Below are 18,034 nucleotides of genomic sequence, written 5' to 3'. Positions count from 1 at the left end.
ATTATAAAGGAGTGTCTGCGTGAGGGGTAGAAGTGTAACATTTGTAGTTAAGTTTCTTCCCTTTAATCATCATCATTATTATTATCATCATTATTATCATCTGCATTATTATTATGAATACTGTCTCACATCTTTCCAACTCAAAAATAAACCGATCCACAGTTCATCATGTGATGCCCACATGGTTGCTCCAACATGCATTTCTTCCCCTCCTCCCACATATGTGCATTCATGTCTTCATTCATTCATTCATTCATTCATTTCATTCATTCGGCCACAGCTGGAATCAGAGGGTTTTCCTCGTAACACATTCTGACCGAAGCGGATCTGTTTTAATGACTTTAAAATGCACACGCATGAGCGCGCACACGCGCACACACACAAGTCAAATAGAACAATGCTGGGAAGGTTCAGGCAGCCGTAAAGCAAGGAGCCCCCAAATCAGTCATCTTGGCCTGCAGATGTAAATAAGGAGGTTTGCTTCCTGCAAGATGAGTGCTTCACTGAATTTGGTTTTCATTTTTTTTCCTACACTGAAGCGACCTCTGTCCGTCCCACGCTCATGTCCATCCGAGGTTACGCAGGAGGTTACGTCAAGATGTGGCCGATAAAGTCCAAAAAGCGCTTTGAATACTGTTCTGGGTTCACGGTTGAGATCTCCGCACCAGCCTGTTTATAAAGGAAGGGAATATTGATGATTTCCCCCAGATTACTACTCAATAGCTACAGCTATTTCTAGTTGTGGCTGAATATAAAATGAGCCATTTTTAAATCTATGCAGCCTTTTCAAACATAACTCAAAATACCTTAGCTATGTGGCTGAGTAATCAAGGTTTTCTGAATATGAGGCAAAGAGCACCAAAAATGCTATTATCTCAAACACAGCAACTGTGGCAACTTAAGAAGAAAAATCAAATTAGCTGTGTTTAGGATGTTCCTATCAAACAGTGGAATCATTTAGAAAGCACAGGGACAATACTTTTATTTTATAGAAGGCAGAATGGAGACAACTTGAGAATGACATGAATGCCAACATTTGGCAAAAAAGGAAACCTTTATCAATGAATTAAGGATTGCGTTAATTCTTTAGTATCCCCTTAGTTTAAGGAGTTCAGTGCTCAAAAACAGGGAGTCACCATAGCAGCAGTAGGCTTCTTTGCACCGTACCCAGGTGGGTCACAGCACTGCTGGCTGCATCTCCCTCTCGGGGACAGGGGCTGTTTCTCTCTGCAGCAGGCACAGGAGAGCCATTGTTCCCCCCTCACAGAAGCCAAGCCCGCCCCCTTGCAGAAGTCCAGCAGGGGAATTTCCATGATCAGATGCGCAGTGCTGGCCAGCACACTAAAGAGAATCACTCGCCAGTTGTCTGAGCTGCAGGAGGCAAGACCAGAGTTTTACTAAGTCACCAGGTGCTATTTTTACATACCTGTGTTCACAGGGTAACTTGTAATGTCCTATCCTGAGCTGTTGGGGTCTCCACAGAGGAGTCCAGATCTTGAAGGCAGTGAAAGGTCCTAGACAGCACCACCACAAGGCACAAATAATGCCTTATTCTAGCAAAGGGCCCATGGTTTTAGTGGGTCTATTATGGAGCTGAACTAGCAACTTACCAGGGAGACTAGGGTGGCACCCTGCTGAAGGTTCCCTTCAATTTCATACGCTGTCTGATACCAGGATAAACTTTTGCAAAGCGTTTGGCATAGTCATCTCATATATCCCCCCATAAAATCCCATCATGCAAGGCATTAGGAGCCCTGAATCAGCTGAAGGAACTTTGCCCCTTCAGGGCATACAAGTGGGGAAGGTGAAATAGGGATTGCACCTGGTTCTGACTCTGCAATATACTCGTGGTTTTCAAGCAGAGGTGAGCCTCAGAATTGCCCCGGGGCCTTTGAAGACTGCTCCCTTAACCTCCTGAACTGGCCTCATAATCAGGGAAAGAGGACAGTGCCTCTGGCACAGAGACAGTTTAAAAATAGTACTCAGAAGGTGCCGTCTGAGTGCTAACTGCTGTACCAACACTCTCAGCCAGTTGGGTCTGCACACAGAAGGACGCCAGAGCTGTGGATGATGTGCCTGAAATATTTCTGTGGCAGAGGGAATATGTTTTTAGGCGGGTTATCATTTTTAAAAAGAGAAAAAATGTTTGAGTTTGTTGATTTTAGTGTATCAGCTCTACAGTGTCCATGGAAGGCACCTCTCCTTCTAGGGTTAGCAAACCCATCTCTATGGGATGGGCTCTTTTATGATTTTTTAATACATCCGGAAAGCTAAACCACAATGCAAGGAGCAAATAGGTACTCATTATAAAGTCAGTCATGAGTAGGGGCTCACTGGAGAGGGCTGGGTCCTGGAGCGGGGAATCCCTTCTCTGCACCCTCCTAGATGTGCACTTTGGGAAGTCACTCCTGACTGTCCTCAGTTTCTTTGACTGACAAAAGGGGGTGCCCTAATGTCTCCCTCACAGGTTTGTCACAGGGATTCAACTAGTTAACATATCCCTGGAATAGTCATAATTCTGGGTAAGCACAGTAAAGGTAATGAATTAATATACTGAAACTTTGATTTTCACTCTAAAGACTTCTGTAGTAGGAAAAAAAAAACACGACTCCAAGGAAAGGCCTATAATTCAGTTTATTTTTAAAATATCTTAAGCAGAGAACTGTGCTTTAGTTCTATTTCATATTAAAACACTTAACTATCTTCAGCACTTTTATCTCTGGAACATTTTTTCAAACAAAGGAGAATTTGTATAATAATCTAGTGATACATGTGGCTATTAATATCCCCAGTGTATTTTCAGGCACTGTGGCTCATGCCTGTGATCCTAGGATTTTAGGGAACTGAGATGGGAGCATCAGTTGAGGTCAGGAGTTGAAGACCAGCCTGCACAACACAGGGAGACCCTATCTCTCTGCATAATAGGAAAATTAGCTAGCTGTGGTGGCATATGCCTGTGGTTTCAGCTACTTTGGAGGCTGAGGCAGGAGGCCCCCTTGAGGCCAAGAGTTAAAAGGTGCAGTAAGAGTCCATCATACCATTGCATTCTAGCCTTGGTGAGTGTGTGAGATCCTGTCCATTAAAAGAAAAGGAAGAATCCCCAGTGTGTGAAAAGAGATGCACCAGTGATTCCAGAAACCGCAGGGGGTCTCAGTAAGAGCAGAGATGAGAAGTTAGCATTTGCTGGCTCTGAGTCTTGCACTAAGAACTTGCCCCCTGCAGGGAACAAGCATCACTAAAGGGCTTTAACAGCTCAGTAGAAAGGAGCCAGGCAATAGAAAGGAGTGGGCCCTGCAGGACTGAGGACATCCAGGACCCCAGAGAGGGAGGAGGAGACAATGGAGATACTCACGCCATGTTTGACAGTTTTTGCAGCATGGGCAGCTTTCTTTTTTGCATCATAATGAGTAAGGATGTCAATAATGGCCATGAAGTACACTTCCTTCCTAGGAGAGTCTGTCAAGAAACGAGAGGATGAGAGGAGCTGAGAGGATGAGAGGAGCTGAGAGGATGAGAGGCGCTATCACCAGTCAAATGCCAACCCTGGGGACAGCAAGAGCTGCCAAGAGAAGGAGAAGTGAGGCTGGAGTGAGAGGGAATCAGTGGGACAGGGATGGAAATAAACCCCACACAACTCCTATGAAGCCCAACCAAATAACCAGCTTGCCTCTCCTTTAAAAAGCAAAGCAAAGCAAACCGAAACAAAAAATTATAGCTTAGGATATTACCAGAGGGGGTCTAAGGGTAGGACTGAGTATTTCATTTTTATTTTTTGTTAATCTGAAATTTCTTTAATGATTGTATATTGCTTTAGTATAAATAAAAATGCTCTTTTAAATATAAAACAAGTAGAACTAATTACACTCCTTAATCCTTATCTACCATTTAGATAGATGCTGTTCATAATTCCCACTAGATATAGAATTAGAACTGGATAATGGCACATATCATCTCCAATACATATTTTCTCTACATTTCCAAAAACATGATGCTGTTTCATTTAGGAACAATAAGAAAAATACATTTGACAATATCTAATTTTCTGTGATAAAGACATAATTTTAGTGATCAAAATAGAAATACAACAAAACACAACTCAAACCCCTTGGTTAATATGCCATCAAAGATTTTCTTTTTTAAAATATTGATCAGCAACACTTCATTACTCAAAAGAGGTTGCTTTTATTATATCACTAAAATATGTTGGGTTTTTCATAGACATGGAGCTAAGGTAGATTGTAATATTCTTGCAAATATCTGAAATACTGGATATCTGGATAGTGAGGATTAAGACTGATCAGACTCTAAAGAGGGCCACAGACCCTTCTGTGGGGTTGGAAGGCAGAGGCAGACACAGCTGCAAATGTGTCTCTGCAAGGGTAAGAGCTGATGGCAAAGGCATGCTGCCCTAAGAGACAGCTGCCTGGGGGTCATAGTGGACCACAGATTCTTGATACTTTTGACTTAGATAAAAGAGCAGCTAATGAGGAAAAGATTATCCTTTTAAAAAAATCCACTTATGTACATTGTATTTATGTAAGTGTGTATATATGGGCACTGCACATATAAAGTATTTGTGGCTTCACTCTATTCCTTGAACATTACCAAATTCACAGACCTGATCACATAACATTTCCGCACTGGAGATCAGTTACCTTTCACATATTCTTGTCCCCAAATCCACTTATTTGGTCTTTGGAGAGTGAGTCTTACAGGGCAGCGCACTTGGCACTGGAGTGAAAAGAACAACGCAAAAATCAAACCACTCCTTGTGCTAGGAGTCCATAGTAAGCTTACGTTCGTGGCACTTAATCCCATAGACATCGATGTTAGGATCGAATTCCCCTGGAGCCAAGGGTGGTGAGCTGTTCAGCGTGTTCCCTGGGCTGTCAGGAGGGGTTCCCACAGGGTGGGTGCCATCACTCTCTCCCTCTTCCTCCCCCTCGTTCTCTTCACACTCCACTTCCTCCTGTTCGGCTCGCTCCACGTCATGAATTCCCACCAGTAGGCTGTAGTCCATGAGCTTTAGCTGGGCAAGAAACTGGGGAGGGAGGAAGGCGACGGGGTCAGTGATAACCTTAAATACCAAAGCTGGGATTTACAAGGCAAGCTCAGGACAGCACGCAGAGGGGAGGGCTGTGAGGACCCTGCCTGGGCCAGACACACTCCCAGGCCATTTCTCTGGCTGCAAATGCAGCCTCACACTAGGCTGGCTCAGAGCTTGTGTTATTTTCCTGTGATGGCGGGATGGATGCTGGAGAGGTGTCCAGCAAGTGGAGCCGGCAAGTAAGAGAAGGGAGGGAAGAGCAGGTTTCTCCCAACAATTCAGACTGGCTAGTGGGGAAAAGTAGGGACCTCCCAAGTAACTTCCAGCAGAACCTCTCAGAATGGTCTGTGAAAGCACTTTGAAATTCAGTACACTCCTTGATCATTATGCTTCACAAATAAATGAAGGCCCAAAGGTCCCCACTGCCCAGCAGAGGCATTGTGAGACCCCTGGTCAGTAGAGCAGTCCTTTCCTGATCCAATTTCCTCCTGATTGCAAGATCCTTAAGGAGCTTTGTTTTCTACAAGGTGCTCTGTGTACCCAGGGGTCCTGTCCTCTCTCCTCTCTGGCCATGGCTAGAACATAATGTAGGGCCAGATCTGGCTCTGTGCACATGACTACTGTGCCCTTTTTTTTCTACTTTTCTGATCATGATTTTTTTATGTTCTAAGTAGATGCACCAAGATATGTGACTTTTGGCACAATTTGAGCCATTGAAATATGGTTGGTATTACTGAAGGCAAACGTGGCAGCCCATCCACTGGCCAGAGCCGCGGCTACCTGATCCTCTAGCTGGCAGGCTCTGCACAGGAACTTGTCCTGCCCTGACCCTGGGCTCAGGTCCATAGAGGTGCATGGCCCTGACTCTTAGAGAACTCAGCACCACCCCTGCTCATGATACAGAGCAGCTGACTGGCCTCTGGACTACTCTGATAGAATTTAGGGAGTGAACTTGCTTACATAAGGGGCAAGTGGATGAAATTATAGATCTTGAAGTTCTGGCTAAAAAATGAAATGAAATCAACGTGCCAAGACCTGCAGAGCCATTTCTTCCTCCTGCCTGCTGGGAAGCAGCTCTGCCTTGGAGCTGAAAGTGAAGCCACATGTCTTTGCAGACCAGGAGAGGCCCTCTGGACACATGCCTGCTTCTGTGTTCTGCTCTCCAGCTGTTTCCTGAGACCTTCCAACTTCCACCAGCCCCAGTCCTGCTCTGCCATCATCCCTTCCCGAGCTCTTATTCTGTTGCCTTCCGATCATGAATTCCTGGGGGCCAGCTAAAACTTCCCTGTTTTGAGCTCAGAAAAAAAAGAAATGGCACAAATCATGCATTCAGATATTTAAGCAAGGTGGGAGAAACCTGTTTGTTTAAAAATAGAGGCAAACTCCTTATCTATACAGTGTGGAGGTCCCGCTCACCACCATGCTTCAATTCAGTGTTCTGGGCCCCAGAGTCAGGGAAAGCAGATGCTCCTCCCTGAAGCCTTTCCCCAGACTCCACCATTGCATAATCACAAGAACCAACTTTCCATTTCTACCTCCCTCAACCAGACTTCCTTCCCAGTGGTCAGAGACCACTTACCTCCCCTAGATCATGGCGATGGCTGGGCTTCATGGTGGACCTGGTCAGGGGTATATTAGTGGGGGTGTCTACTCCAGCTGAGCTGGCAGAGAATTCCAGTGCTGTGGCTGCTGGAGAAAACCCCACAGTAAAGTCTTGTTGAACCCTGAACTAACACAGTCCTGTCACCCAGCCGGCGAGCTGGCTCTCAGGTACAGCCCTGCTTTAAGAGGATCCAGGGAGGTGGGAGAGAACTAAGCACCATGGGGTACAGAGACACAAAGGAGAACGTGAGGGTTCAAAGCTAAGGAGAGAGTAGACTGAGCTGTAAGAAACTCTGATCTCCTTCTTAAAGCATTAAGGAAAAATAATGCTTAATAATTTGCTTAATAATGCTTAGTAGGGAAAAATAATACTTAATAATAATGCTTGATAATGCTTAATGGTGAAAAAACTGCAGTCAAACTCTAACAGGCCAGTTAAAAAGCATGAAAAAAAACTAGATTAAATTCTAGGCTCATTATCAAGATCAGATGTCAAGCTGCTTCACCACAATTACCTGCTTAAAAATTTAATGATGCTTCTGCATGAATTTCAAAACTAAGGACACTGTTATCAGCTACTGAGAATATTTTTAAATGAAAGAATACTTTATGCCTTGCTTCCATTCCGACAAAACAGCTAAGTGCTAGAGCCATGTATGGGATTAGATTATCGAATTCTCTAATCAACAGCATTATTAGAGACAACAAAAGGCAAAGAGGATCCTTCTGTAATTCAATTGTAAATTTAAATTGCTTGAGTTACATTATTTGAGTCTAAATAGCATAATGAGATACAGCCAACAGAAAAAACTTTTGGCAGGTGACAGATAACCCTAAGGGCTACTTACTATAATTCCTACAACAATATTATTCTCAGTATCAAAAATTTGTTGATTAATCAATAAAAATACAAAAGAGAGTAGCCGGGCGTTGTGGCGGGCACCTGTAGTCCCAGCTACTCGGGAGGCTGAGGCAAGAGAATCGCTTAAGCCCAGGAGTTGGAGGTTGCTGTGAGCTGTGTGAGGCCACGGCACTCTAACGAGGGCCATAAACTGAGACTCTGTCTCTACAAAAAAAAAAAATAATAAAATAAAATAAAAAAAATACAAAAGAGAGGATGTTTTCCTAGGGTACTTAATTATCAGTTAGGTCAAACTGATCCCAAAGTAAGGAGGAAATGCTTAACTAATATACATTTTAATAATAACAGATAACTAAGGAAAACTAAAGGTTCCTTAAAGGAAAAAAATGTTACATGATAAAAGCAAACAACTGTATCTATTTTTGTTTAAAATAGACAACTGTACCTTTCACAAATAACTAATATTTAAGTCCTAATCCAAGCATGAAGGTTAAAATAATGTGAAAAACCTTATTTAAAAAATTTGATTTAAAAATTAAGAACTTAGTCAATCTGTCTTGCAATACAAAGAGCTATTAGAAGATTAAAAAGGAAATTATAATACTGCTTCTGCCTTTGTGGGGAATATAATCAAATGTATGATGTTCATTCTTTGGCTCTAATCATTTAAATTTTGTGTTTAATGATATGAAAATTTTCACACTGTGACTACCTTCCTACATTGACCACCTCCTTAAGTTGACCCAATTTTCATAGACGGGACATATACCACATGTGCTCAATGGAACGTCAATGGAAGTTCCTTATGTGAACCTCTGCATGTTGACCAGTTTTTATTGCAGTCCCTCGGGCAGTCAACTTACAGAGGTTCTACTATATATGTATTTGCTTTTGTTGCAGGTTTAATAGAAGGTTTAAAAAGCTCCCCAAACCCTGTTGTCACTTATACAGTGGAGTTGTCCTTTATACTGACTGTTCTTACCTCAACATCCTTTTTCAGTTTTTCCAGGAAAACTTTTTTGTTGTTATCATCAATATAAATCTTTTGGCCCTTATTAATGAAATCATTATCCTTCAAGGTTGGTAGTTCTTTGGCCTAAAACAAATTAAAGAATAAGAAAGAAGCTTGAGCAAAATCTAAAAATCACATACCCCTTCCAACCCTGGACATTGAAGTCTGCCCTGTCCACTGCCTAGGGTGGGGTGGGGTGTCTTACCCAAGGCAATAAAGTGGGAGTCACCCTGAGTCCCACAAGGGGGCACCATTGAGCTAAAACATTTTGGAAAGATTATCACAAGAAATGGAGGTCAAAGGCCAGGTCAAAAAGCTTTTTGTAACACCCATCATGTTTTTCATAGGGATGAACCTGACTGCTTTCTTAAATTCACTTCCTTACAATTAGTTTTCTAAGTATAGAATTTGTGTTCTTAGAATATGTCAGGAACCCTCAATTTTCTTCCCAGTTCAACCCAAATCCTTCCCTCCCTCCCACACTTTTGTGTAGCCTTGGAGGGTTCACATTACAAATAACATGTCATCTTGTCTTAGAAAAGCTGCCTCCATGATCATATTGACTTTCTGGGTCAAGGAGAACATGGGACTAGAGGTTAGACATTTGCCCTTCCAAACCTTCCTATCCTCCACTCTACCCAGGAGGTAATTCTCTTCTCATATGGATGACATCCAAGGAAATGTATTAAGATGAGAAATTCTACCTTTTACAAATAAGAGGGTGAGCTGGCAAGTAACTGCATAGATGCTAACCAGAACAGAGAAACCAGCGACCATCAAAAGGTGGGTTATGAGCAGAAAAAAACTTTTGTTTGTGCTGCAGCATATAGGATAATACAGCAATATCATTCCAAAACGGTGTGGGTTATTCTATTTAACTTCATGCAACCTGCATTCTGGGAGAGCTCAAAACCAACTGAACCCCACCCTCTTTAGCTAACCATGGAAGGGATCCAATGTAATGCCTTTCTTTGTATATCAGTGAACCTCTTTCCTATAAGTGTGAACCAAATGAAAAAAATAATCCAAGGAAATGACACATCCTCCTTTGTCCTTGCGTGGCTCCACTCCCCTCTTTATTCAGAGCAACAAAAGGAAGCTCCTGGAGTGCGTCTACCAAACCACTTCGGAAGTGTGAACTGTGTACTTTCCCCTGTCACTTTATAAAGTGTGCACATGTATGGAGACAGTCATATCTGTCCACAAACATGGAGACAGTCCATCTACATGTATGGAGACAGTCACATCTCTCCACACACGTGTATACACACATTATGCATTTCTAAATCAGTAGGTTTAGCTACTAATTTTGCTTAACGTTGAAAAGAGAAAATTGGAACAGTTTTGCAACTTGAATTAGATCTACCTACTGCCAAAATTATTATCTTGAGAAAGCAGGCACGACAAAACTCAGAAATCCAGAAACTCAATTCAACGGGCAGTTACTAAATTACTGTCATGTATGGAGATGCAAATAATGAAACTAGTCAAAATTTCTACCCTAAAGGAGTTTGTAATCATATATAGGAGAAAGATGTTAAAGTAGGTAGGAAATAAGGCAGTATGAATACGTAAGATGCACAAATAGTTAAGATTCTGAGGTGGGAGACTGACTCAGCATAAAAGTGAAATTAGATCAGAGTCTTCAGGAAATGAAAATGCAATGACATTCTTATTTTATTTATTTATTTATTTTATTTATTGCTTGCGGTTTTTGTCCAGGGCTGGGCCTGAACTCGCCACCTCTGGCATATGAGGCTGGTGCCCTACTCCTTTGAGCCACTGACATTCTTTACAAAAATTCGGGATGGGTCTGCTAGAGACTAACTTCTAAATCTGTCAGTAATAATTTTAAAATAACATAAGCATTAAACCCACAAAACTCTGAATGTGAAGATAGCACATTAATGTTAAAAGTCTGGTGTCACTGACTCAAACTGTCTGAGTCAGTGACACCAGACTGTAAGGGTTTCTCTTCTGTTAGAACTATAAACATAATGACGTTTCACAGTGAATGAAATGCAAAGTTCTGCAGTTTAGCGCAACTTGACTCAGAGGGTAGTGGGAAGATAAACACTGCTCAAAATACAAAATTGGGAGCACCACAGAAGAAAAGGTTGAAACCAGACCTACCAACAAAACAAAAAGAGGAACAGAAATTCTCTGAGCAGACACCCTGGGTGTTTCTGTGTAACTGTGTGATAGGGATGGGGTATGTGTGTAGGCAAGGGTGTAAAAGATGAAGACATCTGCCTCAATTCCTTAACTCATTTTTTATGCATAAGAAAAAGAGAGGAGGGCTTTTTTCGGTTTTGTGTGAAGGCAGAGCTGACAGACCACAGCCGAGGTGGTAAGTTACACATTAGATGTGTCTTTGTAACACAAGTCACATTAATGAAGACGAATGCCACTTCAGGCTCACCCCACAGAATTACCTCATGCAACAGTGTAATTCTACCTCGTAAAACTCTGGACACCCTGTACTGTATGACTAAGCTTACTCGTGAATTTCGCAGGCACTAGGGACATATTTAGATCGGATCAAGTTCAAAAAAGGGCACCCAGATTGGTTAAAAGGCTTAAGGGCTTACTGAAAGAGCAGGAGGTGAAGGTGGCTCCTTAGCAGGGCAGCTATGAGCACAGAATCCAACACTGGTCTGCAAATACCTACTTCCCAAATGTTTGCTGTGAGACGGGATGCTGGGGGGTGGGGGGAAGGGAGAGTTTTGGAGTCATGAATACAGATGGGGGTTGCAATTCCAGTTCCACCCCTTACCCACCAGGGGCCAGGGGCCAGGTTCCCAGCCCTGTCCAAGCTGTTTCCTTATGTGCAGAAGGGGGAAAAGCCACTACTGCCACCTGTAGCAGCCTTAGGTACTGTGCTTAGCACTTAGGGCGATGCATGCAAATAAAGTTATGCACACAATCTACTCTTTCAACACCTTAACTATTATTCTTATCCACATTTTATAGATAAGAAAACAGATGATGCATTTTAACTATATAACTGGTGAGCAGAGATAGGAAACTATTCTGTGTGACACATTTAAATAGTGCTTCTGGGCATGGTGGCAAAATGCCGTAATTCTGGCACTTTGGGAGGTTGAGGCAGGAAGATCACTTCAAAGACCAGCCTGGGCAATAGAGACACCCCTCCTCTACAAAAAAAATACAAAAAGTAGCTGGATGTGGAGGTGTGTGTGCCTGTAGTCCCAACTACTCAGGAGGCTAAGGCAGGAAGACCCCTTGAGCCCAGGAGTTCAAGGCTGCCGTGAGCTATGATGATACCATGGCACCTAGCCTGTGTGACAGAGTGAAAACATGTCTTAAAAAAAAAAATGTGGTACTTGTTATAATCACTACCATCATTATCATCACTGATCATTTAATAAACTGTATAGATTTAAAAACTGATACTATAGGTTGAGAGACTGCACACAACCTATTTTCTTTAAAAAACCCAACTTTGTTCTTTTTACTAAGTACTAGATAACAAAGATTAAGTCATCAATGATTCCCTGTCAAGAAAATCTTATTGTGTAGCTTTTTAAAAAAAATTTCAGTATATCCCTCTGAATATGGGCAGTGTTTATATTAGAAACATTTTTTTTTTTTTTAATGAGGAAAACTATTATAACCAAACAGAACCTAACAAGCTCTCTTGGTATGAAACTGCCCACAAAGGTGATGTGGGCCAAACAGCACACAGAATTAACTGTGGGCAGTGATAACGGATTCCAGCCTCTGCTTTTGAACACTGGATTATTTGCACTGATTTTCCAAGCTCATAGTCCCTGAATCTGGTTCTTTAATAGGCGTCTTTTAATATCCTCTCTACTTCAGCACAGAAACTGCCAGAGGGCAGAGGAAACCCCCAAGGCTAACTAGAGACAGCTCAGAAACACTTCTTAGCTGTGAACTCTGAGGCCTGCTTCCAGCCAGTGGTCAGCAACATTTCCCAAGTGGGAGCAGGTTGAATCTTTATTTGCTCTAAATTCAGTTCTCCTGGCCAGTTTCCAGGTCACTGGAGCCTTAAAGCTCAGTGGGGCAACTTCAGTTCAACACATACTTGGGGGGAGACTGGACATGGGAGGGACCTTCTCTTCCTCCTCCCCACCCTCCCCCATGGACCCCAGACCTGGTGGGACTCCAGGACTCCAGAGCTGCTCCAAGGCCCTGGCCAGCTGAGGCTGGGCAGGACATGACGAAGCCTGATTCAGCCCCAGGCCCGCAGGGGCAAGGGTGTTTTCTCTCTGGCATGAAGCAATTCTGCTGTGTAATGGGTTGGACTCCAGATGGCATTCATCTCCAGTAATGTGACCTGGAGATGCACAGGAAGGCATCAGCAGAGTGACACTGTACCCCTGCTATCTAGCTATACCATCTGGGTAAAATAAACAGGATGGGCAGCCTCACACCGCCATGCTGGGTGATGCCTACCGGGCCCCAAGGGGTTCCACATAGCGGACTGAAGCACGCAGTTGTGAGCACACACCAGATCGTAGCTCCTCTACTTACCTGTGTGACTTTGGGCAACTTAACCTCTCCGTGACTTGGTTTTCCTTTTTAAATGGGATCAGCAAACATAGGGTTCTAATGAGCTCCTATGTGTAAAAAGGCTTAAATCAGTGCCTGCCAACATGGCCCGTTATACATCAGCCCAGGTATCACTGTGTGTGTCATGTTCTCAAGTGTGGTTCCATGGATCTAGAAAAAGTTCATCACTGATAAATCCAGAGTGATATTCTTTTTAAATATACGGAAGTATTTAACATTTCTATACTAGCTGTGATATTTTGAACCAGCCACTTAATCTGCCCAGACCTCAGTTTCCTTAAAGCAGTGGTTCTCAACCTTCCTAATGCCACAACCCTTTCATACAGCTCCTCATGTTGTGGTGACCCCCAATCATAAAATTATTTTCCTTGCTACTTCCCTTAAGGCTTAAAGGAAAGTTACTACTGTATGTACCTATGAAATAGGTTAGTGTGTGAATTAAGTGACACAAAGCACACTGTGCTTGGCAGGAATAACTTGCTATAAGTTTGTTTCCTTTTTTCTTTCTATTTTTTTTAATAGGCTCTTTAAATTTAAGATATCAATAATCTAAACCATGTTTAAAATTTCCTTTGTTTTCCGGTTTTATCCACTAGTCACAAATATTATGAATTCTCTCCAGACTGCCCTCCTATTTTGAAGATACTTTCATCACTGCACATCAACCTAGCATTTACAAGTGAAAAATTAATTTACTGCACAGGACACACAGGGAACAGGATGCATCAGACAGGATGCACTTCAGGCGACTGCTCCCTCCCCTCCTGGTGGCTTTAATTCCATACCCTGCTCTCCAAACCTCAACTGTTAATTCTCCTTGCTGGAGAAACCTCTGTGATCACCTTCAAAAGCTATTCCTAGTTAAGAAAACCTTACCAAAAATTCCTTTTATACTGAAACCCAAAGGAGAATAAAACATTGCTCTGTGATAATAAAAGTCAGGTTAAGTTCTTAGTTATAAAGTATCTGAAATTTGTGATATTTCTTAAACACAGGGGATAAAATTTAATGGCTTTACACATAAGGCAAAAGGTAGAAATCTGACTTTTGTGTTACCTTAATTTTCTGTGGGTTAGTTTTTCCTCAGTGGGCCTGTTATGATGGTGGGTAATTTAGTAAATGCTATTTTGCTCATCTAAAGCAAAAATCCACTCACTGTAATCTTAGTAGCCAGAAAATATGACCAAAGTACCAGGGAATTGTAAACTCATTCCCAGGGAGTAGTGAACTTACTGGGAACATTTAATTTGCTATGACCTGTAAAAAGAAAGTTGTTTTATTTTAAACATTTTCCCCATTTTGTGAAAAGTCTTTGTAAAAATCATGTCAGAGCCTGAAGACAACCAGCATGTGGATAACTTTCTAAATGTATAAAGGCCTTTGAATATAATTATGTATTCCCTAGAGTTCCATAAAAGACATAAATGATCTCTAAGGACAGATTTAGCCAGGTGTTTGAGATTAAAAGGGGGGGGGGAAAACAGAACAGCTACTAAGTTTAGAGTTCTCATTTTGGAAATGCAGCTCTGCCTTCCGTGGATGGCTCAGAAAAGATCCTTGGCACCTCCGGAGATGTGCCAGGGAGACATTACAGAATTCCCCGGGGGCAGAGACACAGGACTCTGCTTCTTCCCAGAAGAACTGATAAAAAGTAAGGCTTAAAAAAATTCTGTTTAAAATAAAAGTACTTATTGCTTAGTATTTTAATACTTAAAAATTCCAAATTACTAAGAATTTCCGCAACATCTCTGAAAACAAAACCAAAACCAAAAAACATACCAAAAGTTAAATATTTTATTGTTTGAAGGGAATTAATCCATTTGTGTATATATATATATATATATATATAGTAGGTATAGTGTATATATGTTCAGTAATATCAGATATTAAAGTCAGAAATTTTCATCAACTTTCAGTGAGATTTTTAAAAACCTAACCTTTTAGATGACAAAAACATTTTTAAAATAACAAAATTAAATCTGTATACAGTTGGAAACATAACTATAAACATGCAATTTAAAATAATACGGGATTATTTTATCATTCTACACTTTATATAAAAGAGCCAACTGTCCTGTAAATTGCCATTAGCAACCAGAAATATAAACTACATGTACTTAAAATGCACAGAGCAAAAATCTATAGACCACAGAGCCAAGTTTTTATTTTAGTCTGGATGGAAACCTTACTGGGAGGATAAAATGCACTTGGTCACACTTAAGTGTTTAATGCAAACAGGATTTTGGCACCAGAAGGTTTCAATGCAAAGGATAATACGTATTATAGAGGACTTGTATTTCAGAATGAAATGAACTGTTGTTCAATGTGCTCATTTGGCAACCTATTTTTAAAAAATGTCTACTCGTAAGCTTAGATGTCAAAGATGCTGCATGTCCCTTTGATGGGCTGTTACTATGACACTCAGAGCTGAATACACAACTTAGGAAAACAACTAATTATTGTTATATGTCAGAGACTGTTTTTGCTCCCAATTTACTTGTTATTTCAAGATCACCTAAATGAAAATAAACTTACAAAAAAGAATAAAACCACTTTTACTATGCTTGCCAAAAAACTTCATAAAAATCTAGAGTCTATGGCATTGAAAATATACTCCAGAAGTATTTCTATTAAGAGAATTTTAGATAATCCTTGCATTGGAGCTAGGATAAAGATAATTTGATGGAATAACATTGTATGTGTGGTATCAATTTTGGGGTAATAAGAGACACTAGAGATTTTTAATAAAATCAGTTCTGCTTCTCAAAACATGTAAGGCACAAATTTGACACATGAAAAGCAAAATTAGTGAGCTGGGCCAAGTTCATACAACAGTAGCAAGATAACAGGTGTTTTTCTCACAAAAAGCACACTTAACAACCTTCTTTAACAACATAAGTACAACGTCTACGAGTTCATGGCTTGAGAAATGATCCAACAGGTCATTAATAACCTCATTTCTGCAGTGAAAACAATGAGAATATATATATCTGTGACCAGCAATCAGATGTGAAAGTTCCATAATTTTTATTTTGAATCTGTTCGTACATAAGTGTCAAAAGAATATGTGTCAACATACTTGTGAAACAATGCTGGAACTAAGCACAAAACTGGATAAGCTCAGTTCTATTGTAAGTTTGAAATTCAGAACTCTTAAGGCTTGTGAGAACCAGCTGTTGGCCATTATACTGTCTAAAACTGTTGAGCTAATAGTGAAATTTATTCCTTTTCTAACACTGTCTTACTTTCATGACCACAACTCTAAGTGCCAGTGTCAAAGGCAATGGTTTGGATTTCCTCCACGGTTAAGCTGCAAGAGAGATCTGTTCCCATCTGAACAGGTGATTCTGCTGTGTGGATGTCTGTGGTGGTGATCTGAAAACGGCAAATGCTAATTATTCAAGAAATTTGCTAAGTCCTACAGTTTCGGCTTTAATAAAGACCATTATTTTATCATTTTAAGGATGTACATCTGTAGCAGCCTGGCTTAAATTCAGGGCACATACTGAATTTTAGAAGTCATCTCTCTAACTCTTTCTAGGACCAGCTGAGTAAGAGGTGTTAGCTTTAAAAAATCCTCATATCTGGGCGGCGCCTGTGGCTCAGTGAGTAGGGCACCGGCCCCATATGCCGAGGGTGGTGGGTTCAAACCCAGCCCTGGCCAAACTGCAACAAAAAAATAGCCGGGCGTTGTGGCGGGCGCTTGTAGTCCCAGCTGCTCGGGAGGCTGAGACAAGAGAATCACGTAAGCCCAAGAGTTAGAGGTTGCTGTGAGCCGTGTGACGCCACGGCACTCTACTTGAGGGCGGTACAGTGAGACTCTGTCTCTACAAAAAAAAAAAAAAACAAAATCCTCATATCTAAAAGCACTGCTCCATGTGTGCTTGTGATACAGAGTTGAGTTCATTTCAGTGAAATACGAATTAATATAAGGTGACAAGAGTTTATATATACCATACACGAGTAAGTGAAAAAACCTCGAGGACTTTGATGTTATCATCTCAGCAAAAAACTAGAAGATGCTCACGAGAGTCATCAAACACAATCCCCTCTTTCATGTGCCACGATTACGAGTTAGAAGAAATTCCAAAGGAATTGAAGCTTTAAAACTTCATTCCCAGGATGTGCTTCATGGTTTACACACAGGGTTTTTAAAGCTTGCTTAGACAGATGCTGATACAATGGCTCCAAACTTTTTTTTTTCCTGTCAATAATAGTGATCACCAATTATAATCACTTAGACAGGATTTTGGTGATTGTCAGGTCTAGAACACCTCCCAGTGAGGTCTACAGCTGAACTGCATCTCTGAAGGAGGCTCTAGGAAAGCTTCATTTGAAACGAGATTCTCACAAACACTACAACATGAAAATCAATGGTACAACCACAGGCTTTAATTTTACAAAGACAAAACTCAAGGGACCTGTGTTCAAACAAAACTTCCACTAATGCACGTCCTCCCCAGGGCTGGGACTCAGATTGCTTAACCCCATCCTGGGGTCCTTCCCCAAAGACTCCCCCTCCCCCCGCCTTTCATGAAACAATTCTGGTCCATGAGGCTTACATTACTGGTGCTACCTTTAGTTTAAGGTCTGAGAAACCACCTCTGCTTCCACCCTGCCAGGGAACTTGCCACTGCACTTTGGGTGGTGGGATAGGTGTCTTTTTTTTTGTTTTTTGAGAGTCTCACTTTGCCACCCTTGGTAGAGTGCCCTGGTGTCACTGCTCATAGCAACCTCAAACTCCTGGGCTCAAGTGATTCTCTTGCCTCAGTTTCCTGAGTAGCTGGGACTACAGGTGCCTGCCACAATGCCTGGCTATTTTTTTTCCATTGTTGCAGTTATCATTGTTGTTTTAGCTGGGCTGGGCTGGGTTCGAACCCCCCAGCCTTGGTGTATGTGGCTGGCACCCTACCCACTGAGCTACGGGCGCCACCGGATAGGTATTCTAATACTG

General features: G+C 41.6%; 1 protein-coding gene across 1 annotated transcript in view; it reads right to left on the bottom strand.

Moving 5' to 3' along the window:
- Positions 1 to 313: 313 nt before the first annotated feature.
- The window catches only part of PIP4K2A (phosphatidylinositol-5-phosphate 4-kinase type 2 alpha), a 167,618-nt gene continuing 149,897 nt past the window's right edge, over positions 314 to 18,034 (bottom strand). The window contains exons 7-10 of the mRNA XM_053572382.1: positions 8,494 to 8,607; positions 4,798 to 5,041; positions 3,353 to 3,456; positions 314 to 669 (exon numbers count right to left, since the gene is read on the bottom strand). Coding sequence (XP_053428357.1) covers positions 589 to 669; positions 3,353 to 3,456; positions 4,798 to 5,041; positions 8,494 to 8,607 — 543 coding nt within the window. The 3' untranslated portion in view covers positions 314 to 588. The remainder of the gene's footprint in view (positions 670 to 3,352; positions 3,457 to 4,797; positions 5,042 to 8,493; positions 8,608 to 18,034) is intronic.

This window comes from Nycticebus coucang, chromosome 20 (assembly GCF_027406575.1).
Source record: "Nycticebus coucang isolate mNycCou1 chromosome 20, mNycCou1.pri, whole genome shotgun sequence".
NCBI classification, from domain to species: Eukaryota; Metazoa; Chordata; class Mammalia; order Primates; family Lorisidae; genus Nycticebus; species Nycticebus coucang.
This window is presented reverse-complemented; position numbering and strand designations above follow the sequence as displayed.